The 15,964-nt window shown below is 38.6% G+C and overlaps 1 protein-coding gene across 1 annotated transcript in view; it reads left to right on the top strand.

Annotated features, from left to right (window-relative positions):
• Window positions 1-15,964, top strand: part of LOC106093635 (cell adhesion molecule Dscam2) — a 367,625-nt gene that overhangs the window by 177,244 nt on the left and 174,417 nt on the right. Inside the window, 3 exon segments of the mRNA XM_059365962.1 lie at window positions 8,208-8,457; window positions 8,722-8,926; window positions 9,053-9,189. Coding sequence (XP_059221945.1) covers window positions 8,208-8,457; window positions 8,722-8,926; window positions 9,053-9,189 — 592 coding nt within the window.

Here is a 15,964-nt window from a genome sequence, read left to right as displayed (position 1 = left end):
AAATGATTTACAAAATTTATTTCATATTGCCCATGTTGATGCCTTTAATGTTATAAAGATTGATGAAACAGAAAATTGAACAAATAAAAAGGCGTTAAGTTAGGCCGGGCCGAACTTTTGACACCCACCACCCCGGGATATATGTAAACCACCTTTCATCAAAATCCGGTGAATATTGCATACCTTATGTCCCATAGCAGTTATATCGAAATATGATCCGATTTGGACCAAATACTAATAAGTACAAGTCACTGTCCAAGTGTGTATAACAAAATATAGGTCTTTTTAGTAGCTATATCTAAAAAATAAACCGATCTGAACCATATACAACATGGATGTCGAAAAGCCTAACATAAGTCAATGTGTCAAATTTCAATTAAATCGGATTATAAATGCGCCTTTTTTGGGGCCAAGACTTTAAATCGAGATATCGGTCTATATGGCAGCAATGTGAAAATCTTGATCGATCTAGACCAAATTGCAGAAATATGTGGAGAAGCTTAACTTTACTCCCTGTTCCAAATTTCTGCAACATCGGAAAATAAATGCGCCCTTTATATGCCCAAAACATTAAATCGAGAGATTGGTCTATATAGCAGCTATATCCAAATCTGGACCGATCTGAGTGAAATGGAAGAAGGATGTCGAAGGACCTAACACGACCCACTGCATGAGAAGGAACAGCCCCTTGCTTAAAATGTTCCATACATTACTCCTTCGACATCATCATATTAACCACCGCAAGAGACTCTATCTTCTGAGTCTTAATTCATGGATTCAAAAGATTTCTCAATACGAAATCAAAGAGTCGAATGAAACATTCCTTGGCAGAGATATACGAGTATTATCACTTTAGCATGAGCAAGTGAGAAATGCAGTTTTTATTATTGAAACATTCAGAGAATTCAAGGAGTTTTCCAAAAAAAAAAAAAAAATGTGCCAGATTCCTTAACTGTATACACCAACAAAACAGACCAATTTTTTTGCCAACAGCAACTTTGCTGTTGTGACAACCAACGTTGATTTTGAGGTTATTGTGTAGTTTATGTTATGCTACCACAAAAAAAAAAAAAAAAACAAGTAAAAGCGTGCTAAGTTCGGCCAGGCCGAATCTTACATACCCTCCACCATGGATCGCATTTGCCGAGTTCTACTCCCGGCATCTCTCCTTAGGCAAAAAAGGATATAAGAAAAGATTTGCTCTGCTATTATTATATTACTACATGTTGGAGACCTGTATAAAATGTCAGCCAATTCGAATAAGAATTGCGCCCTTTGGGGGCTCAAGAAGTAAAATAGAGAGATCGATTTATATGGGAGCTGTATCGGGCTATAGACCGATTCAGATCATAATAAACACGTATGTTGATGGTCATGAGAGGATTCGTAGTACATAATTTCAGGCAAATCGGATAATAATTGCGATCTCTAGAGGCTCAAGAAGTCAAGATCCCAGATCGGTTTATATGGCAGCTATATCAGGTTATGAACCGATTTGTACTATACTTGGCACAGATGTTGGATATAATAACAAAACACGTCGTGCAAAATTTCATTCCAATCGGATAAGAATTGCGCACTCTAGAGGCTCAAGAAGTCAAGACCCAAGATCGGTTTATATGGCAGCTATATCAGGTTATGAACCGATTTGAACCATACTTGGCACAGTTGTTGGATATAATAACAAAACACGTCGTGCAAAATTTCATTCCAATCGGATAAGAATTGCGCACTCTAGAGGCTCAAGCAGTCAAGACCCAAGATCGGTTGATATGGCAGCTATATTAGGTTATGGACCGATTTGAACCACACTTGGCATAGTTATTGGATATCATAACAAAACACGTCGTGCAAAATTTCATCCTAATCGGATAAGAATTGCGCACTCTAGAGGCTCAAGAAGTCAAGACCCAAGATCGGTTTCTATGGCAGCTATATCAGGTTATGAACCGATTTGAACCATACTTGGCACAGTTGTTGGATATAATAACAAAACACGTCGTGCAAAATTTCATTCCAATTACTACATGTTGGAGACCTGTATAAAATGTCAGCCAATTCAAATAAGAATTGCGCCCTTTGGGGGATCAAGAAGTAAAATAGAGAGATCGATTTATATGGGAGCTGTATCGGGCTATAGACCGATTCAGATCATAATAAACACGTATGTTGATGGTCATGAGAGGATTCGTAGTACATAATTTCAGGCAAATCGGATAATAATTGCGATCTCTAGAGGCTCAAGAAGTCAAGATCCCAGATCGGTTTATATGGCAGCTATATCAGGTTATGAACCGATTTGTACTATACTTGGCACAGTTGTTGGATATAATAACAAAACACGTCGTGCAAAATTTCATTCCAATCGGATAAGAATTGCGCACTCTAGAGGCTCAAGAAGTCAAGACCCAAGATCGGTTTATATGGCAGCTATATCAGGTTATGAACCGATTTGAACCATACTTGGCACAGTTGTTGGATATAATAACAAAACACGTCGTGCAAAATTTCATTCCAATCGGATAAGAATTGCGCACTCTAGAGGCTCAAGCAGTCAAGACCCAAGATCGGTTGATATGGCAGCTATATTAGGTTATGGACCGATTTGAACCACACTTAACATAGTTATTGGATATCATAACAAAACACGTCGTGCAAAATTTCATCCTAATCGGATAAGAATTGCGCACTCTAAAGGCTCAAGAAGTCAAGACCCAAGATCGGTTTATATGACAGCTATATCAAAACATAGACCGATATGGCCCATTTACAATACCAACCGACCTACACTAATAAGAAGTATTTGTGCAAAATTTCAAGCGGATTGCTATACTCCTTCGAAAGTGAGCGTGCTTTCGACAGACAGACGGACGGACATGGCTAGATCGACATAAAATGTCGCGACGATCAAAACTATATATACTTTATGGGGTCTCAGACGAATATTTCGAGTAGTTACAAACAGAATGATAGTATACCCCCCATCTTATGGTGGAGGGTATAAAAACGTCTTGCGAAATTTCAGCCAAATCGGATAGAAATTAAAATTGGATATCGTAACAAAACACGTCGTGCAAAATTTCATTCCAATCGGATAAGAATTGCGCCCTCTAGAGGCTCAAGAAGTCAAGACCCAGGATCGGTTTATATGGCAGCTATATCAGGTTATGAACCGATTTGAACTATATTTGGCACAGTTGTTGGATATCATAGCAAGATACGCCGTGCAAAATTTCATTCCAATCCGATAAGAATTGCGCACTCTAGAGGCTCAAGAAGTCAAGACCCCAGATCGGTTTATATGGCAACTATATCAGGTTATGAACCGATTTGAACCATACTTTGCACAGTTGTTGGATATCATAACAAAACACGTCGTGCAAAATTTCATTCCAATCGGATAAGAATTGCGCACTCTAGAGGCTCAAGAAGTCAAGACCCAAGATCGGTTTATATGGCAGCTATATCAGGTTATAAACCGATTTGAACTATTCTTATACACAATTGTTGGATATCTTAACAAAAGAAGTTCAAGATTTCATCCCAATCGGATAAGAATTGCGCACTCTAGAGGCTCAAGAAGTCAAGACCCAAGATTGGTTTATATGGCAGCTATATCAAAACATGGACCGATATGGCCCATTTACAATACCAACTGACCTACACTAATAAGAAGTATTTGTGCAAAATTTCAAGCGGCTAGCTTTACTCCTTCGGAAGTTAGCGTGCTTTCGACAGACAGACGGACGGACGGACAGACGGACAGATGGACGGACGGACAGACGGACGGACGGACAGACGGACGGACGGACGGACGGACGGACGGACAGACAGACGGACGGCCGGACAGACGGACGGACATGGCTAGATCGACATAAAATTTCACGACGATCAAGAATATATATACTTTATGGGGTCTCAGACGAATATTTCGAGTAGGTACAATCAGAATGACGAAATTAGTATACCCCCCATCTTATGGTGGAAGGTATAAAAAATTGCTGGGTGTGCTGCTGCTTCTTGCGTATTCGTTCTTTTCTAATTGCTACTACTCTCCCCGAGTTTACCCTCTCGACCTATTATGCTTTAAAATGTGGTCGAGGGGAGATTTGGAACTCACGATGTCATGTTTGATAGTCTTTCACGCATCCTCTAGCCTACCGACATCATTTTCTTAATAATGATACAGGGCAATAAGCTTTACTGTACAGCAATAAGTTTCTCCATTAAATTAAAATTGAAAAAAGTGTAGAAATCACTTTTTAAAGAAATTTTAATAAGATATGCATATCTTTTAAGTCGAATTTTCTTAAACAAGTTTAAAGTAAAAATAACAAAAAAATTTGGCTGGCCGGGGGACTCGAAACTCGGTTTCCGAATTCTTCGGTGTTATGTGAAGATTTTATATGCAGTACTAACTGCCGGAAGGAGCACAACTACCGGTAGGGTAATTAGCAAAACTAACGTAAGGGTGTTGTGCTAACTCTTTGGTGGTACTGCAGATAATAAAACGTTGTTGATATAATTTGCACCAGCAAAATTTATTTTTTATGGAAATGGTTGATGGAACTGATATGTCGGTAAGTAACATCTTCTTTTAATCTTATTTATTGTATCGTGGTTAAGATAGCTACTGAACTATGAAAATAACTAAACTGTGGTTCAAACAATTGAAATTGTTTTGACATTATTATCTCTTTGTTTTTAAAATGGATTTCCAACCAATGATTGATCTGGGTGTACTGGGATTGCTGTTGCCGGCACTCGATGCACACAAATCTAAAGAAGATCGTTTACCAATAGTTATTTCTTAAAAACTACAGGACATATTATTGCCATGTCAAAATTGGACGACGCGTCTAGTCGTTATCAAGCCCAAGCGATTTGTTAAGAGATTGGTAATTGGAATCTCGACGACAAAGTGCAAATTCTCTGTTGAGATATAACTGCATCCAATACAGCTCGTATTAATGGGACTTGCGACCTTTGAGAACTTAATCCGGGAATCGGTTTATATGGGAGCTATATCCGGTAATAGACCGATTTGAACTGTATTTGGCACAGTTGTTGGAAGTAACAATAGAACACCACATACTAAATTTCAGCCAAATCGCAGCTTCCGGGGGTTCAAGAAGTCAAATCAGGAGATCGATTAATATGGGAGCTATTTCAGGTTATAGGTCGATTCGAACTGCACTTGGTACAGTTGTTGGAAGTCATAATAGAAAACTACATGCAAAATTTCAGCCAAATCGGACAAAAATTGCGGCTTGTAAAGGCTCAAGAAGTTAAATCGGGAGATCGGTTTATATGGGAGCTATATCTGGTTATAAACCGATTTGAATCGTACAAGAAGTTAAATCGGGAGATTGGTTTATGTGGGAGCTATATCAGGTTATATACCGATTTGAACCGCACAGTTGTTGAAAGTCGTAACTAAACACTACATGCAAAATTTCAGCCAAATCGGATAAAAATTGCGGCTTGTTAGAGCTTATGAAATCGCGAGATCGGATTATATGGGAGCTATATCTATATATATACCCATATGACCCATTTGCAATCCCCAACGACCTACGTCAATATTAAGTACCTGTGCAAAATTTCAAGCGGCTAGCCCTACGCATTCGACCGTTATTCTGATTTCGACAATCGGACATGGCTAGATCGCCTCAGAATGTCGAGACGATCAAGAATATATCGTCCCCCTACCGCCAAAAAGATGTAAGTGCCAAATTTTTTGGTTTTAAACGAATCGATAGCTGATGCCTGTTTCCACCATCTGTTAAAATTGTATGTTGATCATCCTAGCCGTTATGATTTTACAACAAAAACAATTTTAATGTAAGTGCCATTTTAATTTTGGTGGATAAATTCTGTGCATCGAAGGACACCAGACACAAGTACATCAAACAAATTAAGCAATAATTGCAAAAAATATATAAGTTATGATAATGAAACTTTTTTTATTTGGAGGTAGAGTACGAATCGGTTGTTTCAAAGTAGGACTAAGTATCTGATTGGCGCCCCAGCTCGAGCAAACCGCTAAAGGGAAATATTGGGCTACAGGGACAATATTGGACTCAAATTTAAGGTCTTTGTATGTACAGTGGTCACCAATAAACCCATATTGGTTATCCGGGACAATATGGGACGCAAATAAAAGACGTTTGGAAGTAAAGTACGAAGGTCATATCCAAATTTGGGAACACACAAAGAAATTCCCCAAAACGGATTTATGGTTCGATTGGAAAATATTGGATTTAATTTAAACGACTTTGGGAGAATATTACGGATTTGATATATTTGGGACGAAGGGAGCGGAGCGGTCCAGTTTCGACCACTTCAGTCCGCTCCAAATCTACGATTATAAGTAAGTGAAAACACGTTAAGATCGGTCAGGCTTAAATTCGAGAAAAGAAGCAATATTTATAACGCAAGAATTTTGTTCGAGAAATCTTTATACATTTATACATCTATATCATATAACGTTCCGATCTTGACTATATCGGGCAAGGGTATTGAGGTTTCAAAAACAAATCACAGCTTCAAATTTCGCTGATATCGGGTATTAAGTACAATTTGGGCCCATTCTTTATACTATTAATCGCAGATCGGTTTATACGGCAGCTATATAAATAAATGTCCTATGTGGACCATATTAAGAAAGTGTGTTGGGGACCCTAACACAAAACTCTGTTCTAAATTTCCAAATCGAATAACAAATGCGCTCATTATGGGCCCAAGACCATATCTTGGGAGGTGGTCTATATGGCCGCTATATCCAAATATTGTCTGATCTGGGTCATATTCAGTCCAGATGACACGAGGCTCTAAACAATTCACTGTTCCAAATTTCAGAGGATTCGGATAATAAATGCGGTTTTTTTGAGCTAAATCGGGATGTCAGTCTATAGGACAGCTATTTCCAAATATGGTCGGATATGGACGAAAGTCGGCATAAATGTGTAGGTATCTAATATGACTCTGTTACAAACTGTATTAAAGCCGGATTTAAATTGAGAATTCCAGCTCACTTTCAAACAATGGTATTGATTGCACTTACCTCTAAATTACTTAAAACAAAGCCATTTATGTGACGGCGAAAAGGATGAAAGTGTAAAAGATACCTCTATCTTGATTTAAATGCACACAAATTTTTTCCGCTATATGCATCAGTCAAAGAAGTGATACATATGCAAAAATCATATTTCAATCTAAGGTATACTATGATTTCTTAAATGAAAACCTTCTCCTGTAAAGTTTAAAGTTTTGATAATACATTCAAAATTCAATGCCATGCATCAGGCGAGGTGGTTGGCAAGAGCAATTTAATTTCCAAAAATACCACTACTTAGCTCTCAGATCGAAATTACTGAGACAGATAAAGCTGCTCTGTTGGACATCTTCTCATCGTAACATCTTACGCTAAAGCTTGGTTGCAATGCCCTTTAGCAGTAATGTGAGCTACAGGATTTTGATACAGTTCAGCAGATGTGTGAAGATTTTTAATAAAACAATCGTTTCCAAATATCGGGAAGATCTAAAGTTGTAGCAACTACGGCCGTATATGTGTAAGTAGGGTGATTCGTATATATGGAAGCTATATCTAAATCTGAACCGATGCGGTGGATATCAGATTCATACTCCACTCCCGAAAATCACATTGCAGCTACATATTGCAATAGTCAGTATATATGTGTGGTTTAGGGGGAGTTTATGAGGTGAGGCGTCCTGAAACACTTGGCCATGAAAAAGATAGAGATTTAAGCCCCTTTTGCCATAATCTACAAATATGTCAAGTTTGAGGGGTATGCAGTGTAGGGTGACACCCACGAACTTACAAACAAACCACAAATTTTGCCCATGAACATTCCACTAAGAAAAAGGGGCAAACTTCTCACATTTGAATGTGCGTAGTCCGATTCAAGCTTTAAACGCAATGATAAGGGGCCTTCTTTTTATAGCCGAGTCCGAACGGCATGCAGCAGAGCGACACTTCTTTGGGGAGAAGTTTTTACATAATATACAGATAACCAACGCTGAAAACTTTTTTTCTGATGTTCTCGCCAGGATTCGAACCCAGGTGTTCGGCGTCATAGTCGGACATGCTAACCTCTGCGCCACGGTGGCCTCCCATATATATCACTATGTTGAGAATTTATTCTAAAATATATTCCCTTTCAATGTGGCAATTTATTTTTCAGCTGGCATACGAAACGTCCGAACAACGAAGAGTCCATACAGCACTTACTGGCCACCGGACGAGCGAAAATTAAGGATGGCACTCTGATTATAACCGCATTGGATAAGTCGGACAATGGCGCTTTCTTTTGTACCGCCACCAACTCTGAGGGCAGTGAAACACTTGAGGTGCAAATGTCTGTCACTTCACCCCTTACGGCGGCCATTCAACCCACCGTTCAGACAGTAAATTTGGGAAAGACAGCCGACTTGGTACGTATGTATGTATTACACTTATGGATTTCATTTGCAAAAAGTAAATCCAGTTTCAATTACCAAAACGAGTGGCATCAGTGTGAGCGAAACAGAAAAAAACAGCGAAAGTAGAGAAATTTTCGCATTATTTATCACAGTTGAAAAATAGATAGTGCAAGCAGTAAAACGGTTTTGGGTTTACGACTGTTAGGGCTTTCTCATTTTATTTCGATTGGCATTTCTTCGATTTGTTATTCTAACCATCATTAATTTGAATTTTAGATTTGCAGCATATCAGGTTTTCCGAAGCAGAGCATATCCTGGCTGAAGGATGGCCATCCCCTGCGAGCTGGTGCCCGTGTACGATTGTTGTCCAAGGAGCATATGCGTATTACCTCAATAACTAAGGAAGACAAGGGCATGTACCAATGCATGGTAAAGAACGATTTGGAGTCTGTACAGGCCACAGCTGAATTAAGATTGGGAGGTAGGTGGATTCAACTTAGTCAAGTTATCAGCAAATGAATATATCCATGTGTGTCCATATATGCCTTCATACTCATTTTCTTTTTGCAATATACATTTCTCTTTGAATTCTCCTTTGAAACCGTAGAAGTGGCACCCCAACTTATCTACAAATTCATTGAGCAGACCATGCAGCCTGGACCTTCGGTCTCATTGAAATGCAGTGCAACTGGCAATCCTACGCCGAAAATAGTGTGGCATTTGGACGGGTTTCCATTGCCCAATGTAAGTATTCATTCACACACACACACAAAAGCAGTACATCCATATCATTGCTCATATGCTACATCTAGCGCACATTCCACATATCGGTGTGTTTATAATTGTGTATGTGTTATGCAATATACACGTTTATCCATACGCAAACATACAAATATTCGGAATTTTTAGCCAAAGGAAAATGCTTCGTTACACAACTCTCGGAGTATGGCAATCAATTTTAATTTAAAGCTCGAAATTAGAAAAAATTTCACACAACCTCAAGCATTTTCAAAGTGATCAAAAGCTGTTTTTTTTTGTGATACGGTTTTTGAAATCGCCTTTCTAAAAATGTCAAATTTATTGTAGTAGGGACATTATAAAACAAACATAATTTGTACTATTGTACATTATGCTAACACCATTATTTTAGGCCAAAAAAAACCGTATATTTATATCCTAGGTTCAGAGGGGAGAAATAAATCTTGAGTAACCTAAAGCACTTGTAGAGTAAACAAAAGCCAGATATAATGGGATACGGTTTCTAAAAATGTCAAACTTATTGTAGTAAGGACATCATAAAACATACACAATTTGTACTACAATATCTATCTATATATATATAAATGAATTTGTGTTTGTTTGTTTGTTTGTGGGTTAGATATCTCATTGCGGGCGGACCCTCCCCCTTACCCCAAAAGTACCAGCCAAAAATAAAAGTGAACCGATTGGGACAATATGAGATATAAATTAAAGGTATTCAAGAGTAGATAACGCTGTACGATCAGGAAAGAGGTATAGGCTATGCAATTTGTTGATGTTGGAAGGGGGGCGAATCCTCCCCCGTTACCACAAAAACGCCACCCAAAATCAAAAGTTGACCGATAGGGATAATATGGGTATCAATGGAAAGATATTGGAGAGTAGAAAACGAATGTGGTATAAACACTTGGGTTCAAATATCCAAGGGGTAGCCCAAGCCCGAAAACTGCTCCAAATAGACATAATGGACGTATATATCAATATAGGACTCAAATGAAAGGTATTCGGGAGTAGACTAAGAGTATGACATAAAAACGAGGTCCAAGTAATTGATAATCGCCCCATCCCCGATAAGCTCCCCCAATACTACTCAATCATAGCTTGATGAAACTCAAGTGATAGGCATTTAATAGCATATTACGTATACGACATTAAACTTTGTGTCCAAGAACCTGGGTAGTGTTTTACCTCCTAAAATCGCCTCCAATAGGTTATTTGACCTATCAAAACAATGCGGAATCAAGTGATAGATTTTTTTGAGTTTAATGCATCATTCAAATTTGTGCTCAAGTGGCAGTGTGGCGCACAACCCTCATATAGACGCCCTCCTCCAAAAGGATGTATACACCAATCATGACAATATGAGGTTTAATTAAAGGTATGAAGTTGTGTACTTCGAATCTGATATCATTATTCTGCTCATATATCTAGCGGACCACCGCACTCCAAAACAGTCTATCAATTGTAATGACCTAACGGGACACTGTGTGATTTAATTAATGTGTAGGCCACCATAGCCCCGAAATTATAACATTCGGCGTGAAAGCAGGAGTTGCAAACCTTAACGATAAGGTTGCAAACATTTTTAGCTCACCGATGGACGATACCAAATGACGTGTTGCTGGGCAACACTTTTTTATTCAAGAGTTTTACACGGTAAGAACTATCGCCACCGCACCAAATATATAGACTGGCAAATTAGTTTTTTACCACAGAAAATCGCTTAATATGGCAATTTAATATGACTTAAAAACAAGTAAAAAAGTGTTAAGTTCGGCCGGGCTGAACTTTGGATACCTATCATCTCATGTGTATATGTAAACCACTTTCATCAAAATTCGGTGAAAATTTCATACCTTATGTCCCATAGCAGTTATATCGAAATATGTATCGATTTGGACCAAATACTAATAAGTACAATTCACTTGTTCAATAGTGCATATCAAAATAGTGATCTTTTTAGTAGCTATATCTAAAAATAAACCGATCTGAACCATATACCACACGGATGTCGAAATGCCTAACATAAGTCACTGTGTTCAGTGAAATCGAACAATAAATGCGCCGTTTATGGGCCCAAAACCTTAAATCCAGAGATCAATCTATATGGCAGCTATATTCAAATCTGGACCGATCTGGGCCAAATTGAAGAACGACATCGAATAATATGGACTCAAAACCTAAAACCGAGATACCGGTCTATATGGCAGCTTCCAAATCTGGACCGATCTGTGTGATATTGCAGAAGTATGTTAAGAGGCTTAACTTAACTCACTGTCCCAAATTTCTGCAACATCGGAAAATAAATGCGCCTTTTATGGACCCAAAACCTAAAACCGAGGTATTATCGGAGGATAATATATGTAGCTTTTATGGGCCTAAGACACTAAATCAGCGGATCGGTCTATATGGGGGCTCTATTAAGATATAGTCCGATATAGCCCACCTTCGAATTTAACCTGCTTATGGACAAACAAGTAAAAGCGTGCTATGTTCGGCCGGGCCGAATCTTATATACCCTCCACCATGGATCGCATTTGTCGAGTTCTTTTCCCGGCATCTCTTCTTAGGCAAAACAGGATTTAAGGAAAGATTTGCTCTGCTATTAGAGCGATATCAAGATAGGGTCCGGTTTGGACCACAATTAAATTATATGTTGGAGACCTGTGTAAAAAGCCAGCCAATTCGAATGAGAATTACGCCCTTTGGGGGCTTAAGAAGTAAAATAGAGAGATCGATTTATGTGGGAGCTGTATCAGGCTATAGACCGATTCAGACCATAATAAACACGTATGTTGATACTCATGAGAGAATCCGTCGCACAAAATTTCAGCCAAATCAGATGGGAATTGCGCCTCTAGAGGCTCAAGAAGCCATGTCCCCAGATCGGTTTATATGACAGCTATACCAGGTTATGTACCGATTTGAACCATTCTTGGCGCAGTTGTTGGATATCATAACAAAATACGTCGTGCAAAAAAATCATTCAAATCGGATAAGAATTGCGCCCTCTAGAGGCTCAAGAAATCAAGACCCAAGATCGGTTTATATGGCAGCTATATCAAAACATGGACCAGTATGGCCCATTTACAATACCAACCGACCTACACTAATAAGAAGCATTTGTGCAAAATTTCAAGCGGCTAGCCTTACTCCTTCGGAAGTTAGCGTGCTTTCGACAGACAGACGGACGGACGGACATAGCTAGATCGACATAAAATGCCACGACGATCAAGAATATATATACTTTATGGGGTCTCAGACGAATATTTCGAGTAGTTACAAACAGAATGACGAAATTAGTATAACCCCCATCCTATGGTGGAGGGTATAAAAAAGAATCTGTGCAAAGTTTCAGCTCAATATCTCTTTTTTTAAGATTGTAGCGTCATTCCAACAGACAGACGGACGGGCATGTCTAGATCGTCTTAGATTTTTACGCTGATCAAGAATATATATATACTTTATAGGGTCGGAAATGGATATTTCGATATGTTGCAAATGGAATGACAAAGTGAATATACCCCCATCCTATGGTGGAGGTATAAAAAAAGACTAAATGATGATAGTTAGTCATATGGTAAATTAGCGTCATCTGGCAGTCTTCAACTGAAATTGTTTGATCCAATTGAATTTAATTGATCCAATTAAAAACATGCCAACATGAAGAGAGAGAGAGAGGGCAGAGTGGTAAAAATTAATCATCAGCATGTATCTTTCTTATGATAACCTATCGGTTCTTTGAATAAAGAAAAAAAAAATATAGGAATATAGGAAGGATCTAAAAGCAAAAAATTGGGTATCAAATTCTGGGGTGGGATGCCTAGGAGAGCCGCCCACCCCCAAAACACGGCAAACGGATTTCTACACCAAGCACTGCAATATGGGACTCAAATTAAAGGTATTTGAGAGTAGAAAACGAATCTGATACCCAATTGCGAAACTAAGTGCATCGTGGGTCACCCCACCACTATAAAACTCCTCAAATCGGACATATTTACCGACCATGGCAATATGGATCTTAAATGAAAGGTCTTTGGGAATAGAGCACGACATTTTCTTTCACTTTTGGGACCAAGTGTCTGGGGATCTACCGCACCCCAAGAAGGACTTTTACTGACCATTGCAATGTGGGGTTTAAATAAGCGGCACTCGAGTGTAGATAAATCCATAGGAAAATTGGAATACATTTTCAACTAGAATTACGCAGAAATGTTCAAATTTAGAATACTTTTCTCTCCAACATAGCATATTCAGGCGCAGCAGAGCGGGCCGGGCTCAGCTACTCTGTATATATAACAAGTAAAAGCGTGCTAAGTTCGGCCGGTCCGAATTTTATATAGCTTCCACCATGGATCGCATTCGTCGAGTTCTTTTCCCGGCATCTCCTCTTAGGCAAAAAAGGATATAAGAAAAGATTTGCTGTGCTTTTAGAGCGATATCAAGATATGGCACGGTTTGGACCACAATTAAATTATATGTTGGAGACCTGTGTAAAATGTCAGCCAATTCGAATAAGATTTGCGCCCTTTGGGGGCTCAAGAAGTAAAATAGAGAGATCGATTTATATGGGAGCTGTATCGGGCTATAGACCGATTCAGACCATAATAAACACGTATGTTGATGGTCATGAGAGAATCCGTCGTACAAAATTTTAGGCAAATCGGATAATAATTGCGACCTGTAGAGGCTCAAGAAGTCAAGATCCCAAATCGGTTTATATGGCAGCTATATCAGGTTATGAACCGATTTGAACCTTATTTGACACAGTTGTTGAAAGTAAGAATAAAATACATTTTGCAAAATTTCAGCCAAATCGGATAGGAATTGCGCCCTCTAGAAGCTCAAGAAGTCAAGTCGCCAGATCTGTTTATATGACATCTATATCAGGTTATGGACCGATTTGAACCATACTTGGCACAGTTGTTGGATATCATATCATGGACGGACAGACGGACGGACATGGCTAGATCGATATAAAATGTCGCGACGATCAAGAATGTATATACTTTATGGGGTCTCAGACGAATATTTCAAGTAGTTACAAACAGAGGGTATAAAAATGAATTTGTGTTTGTTTGTATGTTTGTTTGTTTCTTTGTTTTTATGTTTGTTTGTTTGTGGGTTTGTAAATTCGTGTGTTCCGTATAAACTCAAAAACGGCTAAACCGATTTCTTTAAAATTTGCACAGATTGTGGGGAGTGGTCCGGAAGGAGCAATGGGCTATATAATATTTTGATATCGCATGAGGGTCGGACCCTTCCCCCTTACCGAAAAGTACAACAAAAAACTAAAAGTGGACCGATTGGGACAATATGGGACTTAAATTAAAGGTAGTCAAGAGTAGAGTACAAATTCCATTTTAAAAATTGAGTCCAAGTGAAGGAGGGCCCCCACCGAGTAGATTACGAATATGGCCAGGAAGGAAGTATAGGCTATGCAATTTGTTGATGTTGGAAGGGAGCGAATCTTCTCCCGTTACCACAAAAACGACACCCAAAATCAATGGTTGACCGATAGGGACAATATGGGTATTAAATGAAATATATTGGAGAATTTAAAACGAATGTGGTATAAAAACTTGGGTTCAAGTATCCAAGGGGTATCCCAACCCGGAAAACTGTACCAAATAGACATATTGGGCGTATATATCAATATAGGACTGAAATGAAAGGTATTCGGGAGTAGACTACGAATGTGACATAAAAACGAGGTCCAAATAATTGATAGTCGCCCCATCCCCGATAAGGTCCCCAAATGGGTATTCTACTCAATCATAGCTTGATTAAACTCAAGTGATAGGCATTTAATAGCATATTACGAATATGACATTATACTTTGTGTCCAAGAACCTAGGTGGTGTTTTACCTCCTAAAATTGCTTCAAATAGGTTATTTGACCTATCAAAACTATGTGGAAACAAGTGATAGATTTTTTTTGTGTTGAGTGCGTCATTCAAATTTATGCTCAAGTGGCAGTGCGTGTGGGTTTACATATATACCCGAGGTGGTGGGTATCCAAAGTTCGGCCCGGCAGAACTTAATGCCTTTTTACTTGTTTATTTTGTGCTTACATATACTGGTACAAACAAGTTTTGATATTTTAAAATTTAACAACTCGTTAACGGTATATGATGGCATGCGTAATTTAGATCTCGTCAAGCTATATTTGTAGAGTAGTAAATCATGCCAATCGATTCAGAAAGTTGGAGAAGTCAAAAGTGGTCAACGTTGACACCCTGTATATCACCCTATATTAAAGATATGGCAATACTTCCCTGAAAGCTTATGTCCTCCTCTACAAATGTCTAGAACATTTTGAAACGCTAAGATCAACATATAAAAAGTTGTAGCCGTTTAGCCCCTGTGCGACGTACACTAAATTCTTTGGCAAGATAAGCCGATTTTTGATAAATCTATCTTAAAACATAAACAGTCAGTATAATTTTTTAGTCCAATTTTGGCATATTCTTTCCAATATTTCGGCCGGTATCTCACGAATAAATGTTGTCTTCCAATGCGTCAATTGAAGTGGACTTGTCTGTATAGACAAGAGCTTTAACATAGCCCCACAAAAAATGGTCTAAAGGCGTTTTATAGCACGTTCTAGGCAGCCAATTGAACGGTACCGTACGTGAAATAAAATCTTCACCGAAACAAAATATGAAACATGCGTATGCTGCTTAAACCAGTGTTGCCAAAAGGTATTAGCTAAAAAATCACCCTTCATTTTTGGAGACTTGTTTGACTTAGAGAATGT

Source organism: Stomoxys calcitrans, chromosome 3, assembly GCF_963082655.1.
Source record: "Stomoxys calcitrans chromosome 3, idStoCalc2.1, whole genome shotgun sequence".
NCBI classification, from domain to species: Eukaryota; Metazoa; Arthropoda; class Insecta; order Diptera; family Muscidae; genus Stomoxys; species Stomoxys calcitrans.
This window is presented reverse-complemented; position numbering and strand designations above follow the sequence as displayed.